Genomic DNA, 10215 nt, shown 5'->3' with positions numbered 1-10215 from the left:
TAACCGCTAATGGCCCAAAGCGAATATCTTTCTGCATTTTGTTATGAGGCCCGACCGATTTAATAATTTCTTGTACAGGCTCAAGGTCAGATATTTTACTGAAGAAAGGATGGAGTCAGTTTACATCAAACGCAATACCTGACGAATAATTGTTATTTTTTTATCCACTACAAAAGAATGCAAGGCGAAGTTGACATTTGAACTCGTAACGATACATTTATAAATACGATCAATATTACGGAGTTATAAATCTATTTCAGCTGATTCCAGGCACTCATGGAAATCCGTCTCTCAGACTTTGACAGTGCCAAGGGTTATATAGTCTATAATATACCTACAGACGGATAGGTATATAGACTATATGAACAGACACATATGGAGACACGGATCCACACATATAAAGACGCACATCCATACATACAAACATGGTACATAGTTACATAACACACACACACACACACACACACACACACAGACATGCACACACTAAGAGACAGAGGTGCATACATATACAAACACATGCTCACACACACACACACACATAGGAAATGCACAAACATGGACATGCAAGCACATAAATATGCAGGATACGTACATAGAGATGCACACACATACATACATACATACATATGCATGCCCACACATATATACATACATACACACACACATATACATACATACACATGCAAACACACACACGCATATATATACGTACATGCATGCATGTATAGGCGCACACACACACACACACACACATACTGACCCATTGACCCACACACATGCGCAAAAACAAACAAAAGGGAACGCAGTGTAAATAACGGACAGAGTCAACAATTATTGAAAAGGTTGCCAAGACGCAAAGAAAATTTTAGAAAAAATGAAAATTAGAAATAAGTGGAAATTTTACCGGTGAGTGTGTTAAATAATAAGGCACTAAAAGAGAATGACTCTCCCCCACTAAAAACAGAATATGCTTCAACACACGAACTCATATAAAGAATCTTGCAAACCAAATCCCCAAAAAAAAAAACGAAATATAAATACGACAAAAAACAGAAATCAAGTGAACAGAATCGTCTGTCGGAATCGAACCCAAATACCTGTCGTTATGCAGGTCGACCACTTTACCGTTTGTACCACCATAGCGAAACTTAAACTTGCGCATTGCAATTAAATGATATTTAAATGTAAGTTATATCGAAGTTTGTTTGAGAGTTAATAAACTGAAAATAAATTTATTTTGAAAAAAACAAAAAACTCACCGGTATGTAGGTTTAGCCATGATGTCAGAAGTGTTTTTTGGATGAAAGTTTGTTGTTGCTGTTGTTGTTGTTGTTTTAAATATATAATTTTTCCAGCTTTAAGCTGCTACTTTTTTCTCAGCAGAGAAACTGGTAATCCAACTAACTGCTCGGCCGTCTGTCTAAAACACTGTGAGTATTTGTATCTATTTCTGTTTGTTTATATCTATTTGTCTGCCGGGATGCCTGCCTCTCTGAGCTATTAGTTATTATATATACACATACACATACAACCACACACACAGGCAGAAGAGCAGATATACACGCGAATTCACACGCACGCACACTCACACGTTCACACTGACACACAATACACACACACACACGTACACAAACTTCTCTTACTCTTCCCCCCTCTCTCTCTTCATTCGCACACATTTGTATATAATTATATTTGCATCTATTTGTATCTATCTATATATATATATATATTTGTATAACTTACTGTATAAAATGTGTGCATATACATTTATGTATATGTGGGCGTATATATATGTGTGTAAACATCTCTCTCTCTGTCTGTCTGTCTCTGTCTGTCTCTGTCTCTCTCTGTCTCTCTGTCTCTGTCTCTCTCTGTCTCTCTCTCTTCTCTCTATATATATATATATATATATATATATATATATATATATACATATACACACATACAGACAATATTTGGCTGTAAAATTACATAAGAGAATTGTGCATGGAACTTATACGAAGAAAGTTATATAAAAATGGCCATAAGTTTTTTTTCCTATTGTAACCAGCATTGGTCGTTCCTTTCTACTATAGGCACAAGGCCTGAAATTTGGGGGAGAGGGGTAGTCAAGGATCTTTTCGTTTTGACCGGCAGATTTTTAAAATAATTTCTTTGTAACTAAACACTTTTAAACTTCGTATACTGGTAGAATGTGTTTATAAAACATCTTTTTCTCTTAGCTTTCTTGAGAAAATTCTGTAGTTTGTAAGCTATTTGTTGTTTAATTTCTTGCATTTCGGCAATTTCAACCAATCAATGACGCCTATTGAGGTGATTTCAATTTCTGCTGTAGTGTGTCAACAACATTTATTTGCCGTGTCATATGAAAATGTCATTGTTATTTATAGCGGCAGACGAAATACCTATTTCTTTACTACCCACAAGGGGCTAAACACAGAGAGGACAAACAAAGACAGACAAACGGATCAAGTCGATTACATCGACCCCAGTGCGTAACTGGTACTTAATTTATCGACCCCGAAAGGATGAAAGGCAAAGTCGACCTCACGGAATTTGAACTCAGAACGTAACGGCAGACGAAATACGGCTGCGTATTTTGCCTGGTGTGCTAACGTTCCCGCCGGCTCGCCGCCTTAAGCATTGGTCCTTCAGCTACCGTATGTTGATAGAACAATTCCTCTATGGATAACAACTCTTCTTGTTCTTATTTATTGCTACCAAATAATGAGTTCCAAGTCGGAGTAGCGTGCTGTCATTGAGTTCTTGTCAATGGAGCGGTTCCAGACTGTCCGAAACCAACAAAAGGTTACAGGTTTGTTCAGAAGCTGGCTACCCGCATGGTTCTTGGTCACAAGCATTTGTCTTATGAAGAAAGGCTGAAGACGCTCGACCTTTATTCTCAAGAAAAGCGACGACGCCGTGGTGATCTCATTCTTGCTCACAACATCATAAGCGGAAAGTGTAACCTCTCAACAGAGCTGTTCTTCACTCCTGCTCCAGAGCGTCGGCTGCGGGGTCATTCCGAAAAGCTCTATCTGCGACGATTTCATCTCAATCGAAGGAGAGGGGCTTTCTCCGTCCGGGTTGCGGATCCGTGGAATAAGCTGCCGGATGAGATAGTGAAGATGCCGACGACCGCTCGGTTCAAAGTCTCTCTTGACCAGAAATGGCCTGAACTCTTTGCATGAATACCCTCCCTGTACATAACTCCATGTCCCCCTACATGGCCTTGCTTTTTGCTTTTTGAGCCAAAAAATTAACTTAACTAACTTAACTTAACTTAACTATAAAGATGATACCATTGACAGGAGCAATGTGCGCAGATGGACGAAGATATTTAAAGAATAAAAAACCTGCATCGAAGACAAACCACTTCGTGGGAGACCATCAACTGCAATTATTGATATAAATTGCCAGCGAGCGGACAAATTGAGCCACGCCGGCAAATGAATTACTATCCTTGACCTTGTACAACGGAACTGCGGTCACAATGCATAACTGTTTGCCGGACCCCTTAGCATTGATATCAAAGATTACAGACTGCTCTAGAGTAGGGTCATTCAGAGCTCCGGGCCCTCAGGCAGCGCCCGATAGTCCGACGGCTCAGTCCGCCCCTGGTTGGCATCTAATTTGAAGGGGGAAAGTGTAAATATCTGCTCTGTTCTGTGGGAGGCATTTGAAGCCAATGAAGAGGCAATTTTTTGGCGATCTAGATGAATCTTCGGCATATCTTTATGATTTGATAACGAAAACAAAATCCACGAAGAAACGGTATCACATCTCGTCTCCAAGACCTAAGAGAGCCAGCGCAGAAATCCATGGTGACTGATTTTTAGGATCGTATATACATACTAGCAGCTAAGCCTCGTTTTACCCGGTCTGTTCGGATGATTTGGCTGTGATCGTTTTCTCTTAGGCATAATCTATAACAGCGTTTCTCAACCTTATCATTTCGGGTCCCTGTTTCGATTGGATCCTCCAGCTATATGAAAATTTCCTGGCCCCACCCCGTCAGAAAACAGCTTCTGAGCAACTGGTTGTTTTAATGGCAGAAGAAATAGGGAAATTCCATTAGAAAAAGTTTTAATCCATTTTCTCGGTAACTATAGGGGCTAGGGAAAAATACAAACTGCATTCCAATCTATGCATCCGTCTCCACATGTGTGCCATTTTTCACTCGAATCCACCCAACCGTTTGGCTGTGAACCTCAAGACAAGAAAGGATACAACGATCACCCATGTCCAATTTATATTATAGATTAAAGAAGGTTGTTGTGTAAGGCAGGAACAATGCGAGAAGGTACAAAGTAAACGACAAAAAGAAAACAGTTTTAACCTTGTGTTTCTATATTTCGGAGTGAAGATCCCCTTTTCTCTGTCATTCACATTTCCCGCTTCATGAATTCTTCCCGTGGCAGTACTTCTGCTGAGTGTCAAACTATCTCGCTCAGATCCCCGGTTTACGATCACGGTCCAACAATATTGCTTTAAAATCGCTACGAGAAATTAACTGTATGCCCCCCCACACACACACACAAACTAGCTGAGTATCCCGTCGTTGCCCGGTAATTTTCACAAAAGAATGCCTTGGCGGACTTTCGGAATAGCACACCTACATATGTTGGATTTTCTCCGTTTTTGATGGGGATGCTTCAAATTTATTTTCACCACACTCTTGAAAATGATAGGGGAAAGCTTTCTATGGAAAAACCTTTAGAAAATTTGACTCCCCGCTCCCCACTTGCAGACCAATTTTGTCCAATTCTCTTTTGCATGACACAAAACTAATAATAATAATAATAATAATAATAATAATAATAATAATAATAATAATAATGGGAGAGGCCTTTGCAGTAAAAAAAAAATACTTCTTTTCTTTTATTTGTTTCAGTCATTTGACTGTGGTCATACTGGAGCACCGCCTTTAGTCGAACAAATCGACCCCAAAACTTATTCTTTGTAAGTTTGGCGATTATTCTATCGGTCTCTTTCGCCGAACCGCTAAGTTACGGGGACGTAAACACATCAACATCAGTTGTCAAGCGATGGTAGTGGTGGTGGGTGGGGACAAACACACACACATATATATGATGGGCTTCTTTCAGTTTCCGTCAACCAAATCCACTCACAAGGCTTTGGTCGGCCCAAGGCAATAGTAGAAGACACTTGCCCAAGGTGCCATGTGGTTGGTAACCCGGAACCATGTGGTTGGTAAGCAAGCTACTTACCACACAGCCGTATATTATTATTATTATTATTATTATTATTATTATTATTATTATTATTATTATTATTATTATTATTTATGGATGACCTCTTTGGGACGAATATTTCGTAAATCAAATTCGTTTTTCTCGAGGACGCGCCGGTTCAGAGACTTTCGGGGTTATTCATACGTACTTAACCACATACACTCCTATCTATATAATAGATCATTGTATTGACTTCATTGCTTTCAGGCTTAGCTTAAGGTATTTTCGCGCTCGACATCACAAAATGCGTCTGAATAAACATTGCCGGACAGCAAATAGAGATTCGGACATTGCTTAGAAAATAATTTTCATTTTTAACTTCGTGTATAATACGCACTGGGGATTTTGACCTTTGAATTTTGGGAAACAAAATGCGGATTATACTCGAGGATTTACCGTGTATTATTTATTGTACGTAACAGATTATGTTACAACATCTGGCGACAAGGTTTTTCGAAGCTCACGTAGTTTTATATAACAATTTGGTCGTGATACAACTTGTTAAATAATGGCAGACCTATTAGCTTCCATGGTACAGTTGCAAAAGCAACAGAGAGCAGCAACAGGAATGGAGGCGCAATGGCCCAGTGGTTAGGGCAGCGGAATCGCGGTCGGAGGATCGCGGTTTCGATTCCCAGACCGGGCGTTGTGTGTGCTTATTGAGCGAAAAAACCTAAAGCTCCATGAGGCTCCGGCAGGGGGTGGGGGTGGCGACCTGTGTTGTACTCTTTCGTCCCAACTTTCTCTCACTCTTTCTTCCTGTTTCTTGTCCCCGACTTCCTACGCAACCACTGAGCCTGGATGCGCATTCATCCATCCGTCGATGCTCTCGGTGTCGGGGCTGACCTGCTTTCTCTTCTGCGGGTCTTACGAATAGCAAAGGACCACGTTTCGGATTTCTCCCACTGCAGACAAGACCGTTCGCTCAACAGCAACAGCAACAAGAGTTGCAGAAGCAACTATTACAGCAAGAACTACAACAACAACAATCATTTGAGGTATATTCAAAGAAGTCCAAAAATAAAGTAAGTTAGTTTTCGCCAGACGACGTTTCGAATTCGATTAATGAATTCAGTTATAACCCAGAGGAGGGTATAACTTTTGCATCATACTACAGAAGGTACGGGGAGATTTTTAAGCAAGATTGCAAATCATGGTCGGACAAACAAAAAATGAGATTGTAATTGCGAAAATTAGCTCCGTTAGAGCATGAACGTTGCTGTAATTTCATATTGCCCCACCAAAACCCAATGAAATTTGCTTTAAAGAAACAATCGAATTACCGTCCAACATATTCGGTGATAAAACTTCTCTATTTAACACTAGAATGGTGTGTTGGAATACAACCAAAAAAGAGAATGAGGACTTTATCACCAACGCAGGAACAGTCAACAAGATGTGTGAAAGTTTTAAACTCAAGGAACTTACACCAGAGATGTTCGAGTGTCTTATTCTCGTACAAGGCCTTACAGCAAGCGAAGAAATTCGGGCAAGAATTCTTTCTAAACTGGAACACGCGAATCAAGATCTAATCTTACAGTCCACAGCAGAAGAATGACAAAGGATGGGAAACCTGAAACACGATGTAGAAAAATTTCAAGGAAAGGATTCCTCAAAAATACAGATATGCCGATCGGAAAAGTACAGCCAAAAAAGAGCGCCACATCCTAATCCATGTTATGGATGTGGGAGCAATACATTTCAGAAAAGACTATCCATTTAAAAATAGAAAATGCTACAGTTGCAAAAGAATTGGTCTCAAGAGTTCACACTACAGAACAAAGTTACGAAGGTCAAATGTTAAAAATCTTAGAGTGCTCTCAGAAGAAACAAAAGTCGACTCCCAAATAAAAAATTCGTACATGTAAAAATAAATGGAATACATTTTAAACTTAAATTGGATACTGGAAGTGATATTTCAATAATAGATATGGACGCATGGAAGAAAATAAGGATATTACAGGCTTTCCTTGGCCTCGAAAATTATTATCAACAGTACATTCCAAATATTCATAAATTGAGAGTACCATTAAACGATTTACTAAAAAGAAAAGCAAGTAAAATGGAATTGGTCAGTAAAGTGCCAAAACGCATTTGAAGACAAAGAAAATACTAATTTCTGACTTGTCACCAGCGCATTACGATCCTAGAATTGACACTGTTGTAGCGTCTGATACTTCGGAGTATGGAATAGGAGCAGTCTTGCTACACAAGTATAAAGATGGAAATATGAAGCCAAAAAAGTTTAGTCAGATAGAGAAGGCAGATCTATCGATTATTTTTGCGGTAAGAAGATCTCGCAAATTTCTACATGCTAGAAGTTTTTTGTTACAAACCGACCATCGACTGTTAATATCAATTTTTGGATCAAAGAAGGGTTTGCCCACCCATACAGCGAACCGACTACAACGCTGGGGTACAACACTGCTGGACTACAATTTTAAGATGCAGTATATTCCATCGAAGGAAATTGGTCACGCGGACTGTTTATCGAGGCTAATTCCCAAGAGCATGGAACCGCTAGAAAAGACCGTGACGGCGTCATTGCAGACAGAAAATGAAGTGAGAAATATTGTGCGTAATATAATGCAGGAATTGCTGGTGACAGCGCACGATATAAAAATGAAATCCGTAGAGGATAGTTACATTACAAGAATGAAAGAAACATTGAAAAATAAGCATAATAAAAGTACAAATTCAAATAATTTCTCACCTCGCGACGAAGTCTTAATGTACGCGCAGAGAGTATTAGTGCCAAGTGCACTACAGAAACGAGTATTGCAACAATTCCACTGTAGGCATCCGAGAATGTCCAGAATCAAAGATTTAATGAGGATCTTTGTATATTGGCCGACTATGGGCAGGGACTTTGAGAAACTGGTGAAAGCATGTAGAGGTTGCGCGTTGGCAACCAAAGCACCACTTGTAAAATACCAATCGTGGCCGGAGACTGAGAGCCTACGGTTCAGGATATATATTGATTATGCTGGACCAGTGTTTCAATCATTAGAATGCAGCCATGCTCGACCCCAGTATTTATTTTATTTAAGTCAGGTACTTATTCTATCGGAATCTTTTGCCGAACCGCTAAGTTATGGGGGACACAAACAGCCTCAAGTAAAATGTAAGAAAAAAATAAGGATAAAATGTTAACAATTAATTTAAAACTATGCAATAAGTGCTTCCATAAGAACAAAATTACAGTCCGTATCCCGAAACGAAAACAATTTCCGTAAGCGTGAAATCCCGTAAACCGAGGTGACTGTAAAGCGGTGGATGCCTGTACTTATAATCCCACCTCAACCCCGCTTTATACAAGTAATTCAGTCCTATCGCTCTCTGATTAAACGCAACGAGACTCTTACCGTTTTAATATTCCAATAATATAACAGATCGTTCAAGATAAAACGGACGCTTGAGCCATCCGTTGCGCTGTTAATAATTCCATTCTCTTGTATACCATATTTCTGCATATTTCTCTCCTATTTCTAATCAACACCTACTACCATAGTTACTTTCTCTCCAACTCTTCCTCAGGCACCAACATTCACCAATACATTCGACATCTTTGTTTTTTTTCTAAATAGTCGCTCATTACAGTTCTGAAGTTGCGAGTTGCGCCAGATGAAAATATGATAAAATATTATAAATCAAGAACTTTCATCTTCATTAGATCTCTGTCTCTGTCTGTGTGTTTATCTGTTTGTCTATCTGTCTCTTTCTCCCCATCACTCTCTCTCTCTCTCTCTCTCTCTCCATCTCCTACCTTCTGCGTGTGTATGTCTATGCGTAAACATACATATACACACACACATATGCATGTATATGTGTCAGTATATATATATATATATATATATATGTGTGTGTGTGTGTGTGACCGCGTGTGTACCGTTGGCGATTTTTTTTTCCTCTGTCTTCCCTTCTCTGGATCTTTCCTTCCCCTATGTTTCCGACGAAGAGCTCCGCTCGAAACGTTAGACCCTCCTTCTTTCCTTCATTCCTGAGCGTCCAATAATACTATATTTGTTCCACGTCCTCGCGTTGTTGTGTTTTTTTGTGTTTTCTTGTTTGGATTAACTATATATATATATATATATATATATATATTTAAAAAATGGAGATGTCGAACACGAGTGGTGATATATAAAAAAGGAAATGAAGAAAATGCTGACAAATAATTGAAGTAATTTAAGTAATTTATGATAAGCATAACAAATGCGCAAACCGTAAAAAGAACTTTCACCTAATTAAATTACTTAATTACTTCAATTATTTGTCAGCATTTTCTTCATTTCCTTTTATATATATATATATATAATATATATATATATATATATATATATATATATATATATATGTATGTATGTATATATATATATATATATATATATATGTATGTATGTATGTATATATATATATATATACATATGTAGATTAGTATATCTGCATATATTTTTTCTAAAGTTAATTATTCGGCATATTTGATTTAAATGTGTCCAACGCACGTTTCTTCGGCATAGCTTTCTCGCAATTGCATTTGCATCGTTACTGCCGACTGGTTATTTGCATCGTTACTGTCGACTGTGCAAATTTATTCAAAGTCCATCCACTGACGTAGTCTGAAGTTCGCTTTTATGTACAAATTAACGTTACTAGAGTCGTTACCTGAACATTACTTTAAAAAGGAAATGCTGACTTTTTGGCAGTTTCATTTTATTTATCTGTAATCATGCTCAATGCTTTGTTTTTTGATAGAACTTTACACACACACACACACAGACTTATCAGATTATAAGATCCGTACGAGACTCTAGTCTTGGAGATCTCACACGTTTGCATGATGCAAGCACAATGATTACTGGTGGGAAGAGAGGTCTGGGAATCCTGCATGTTCGTACTAGACTTGGACAATGTGGAGAGCAACAGGAAAGAAGAGAAATGCCTTTGGGATGTGGAT

General features: G+C 38.6%; 1 protein-coding gene across 3 annotated transcripts in view; it reads right to left on the bottom strand.

Annotated features, from left to right (window-relative positions):
- LOC115217979 (voltage-gated potassium channel subunit beta-2) overlaps positions 1–10215 on the bottom strand; it is a 258449-nt gene that overhangs the window by 134128 nt on the left and 114106 nt on the right. The window contains exon 1 of one of the 3 annotated variants that reach the window (XM_036507792.1): positions 1263–1513. The exons of 1 other annotated variant lie outside the window; for it this stretch is intronic. In XM_036507792.1, coding sequence (XP_036363685.1) covers positions 1263–1282 — 20 coding nt within the window. In that variant the 5' untranslated portion in view covers positions 1283–1513. Of the gene's footprint in view, positions 1–1262; positions 1514–10215 lie in introns of those variants that run through there. One more of the 3 variants, XM_029787715.2, reaches the window with a different exon arrangement.

The sequence above is a fragment of the Octopus sinensis genome, linkage group LG12 (genome assembly GCF_006345805.1).
Source record: "Octopus sinensis linkage group LG12, ASM634580v1, whole genome shotgun sequence".
NCBI lineage: Eukaryota > Metazoa > Mollusca > Cephalopoda > Octopoda > Octopodidae > Octopus > Octopus sinensis.
The sequence above is the reverse complement of the archived record's forward strand: the minus strand, read 5'-3'. Positions and strand labels throughout refer to the sequence as shown.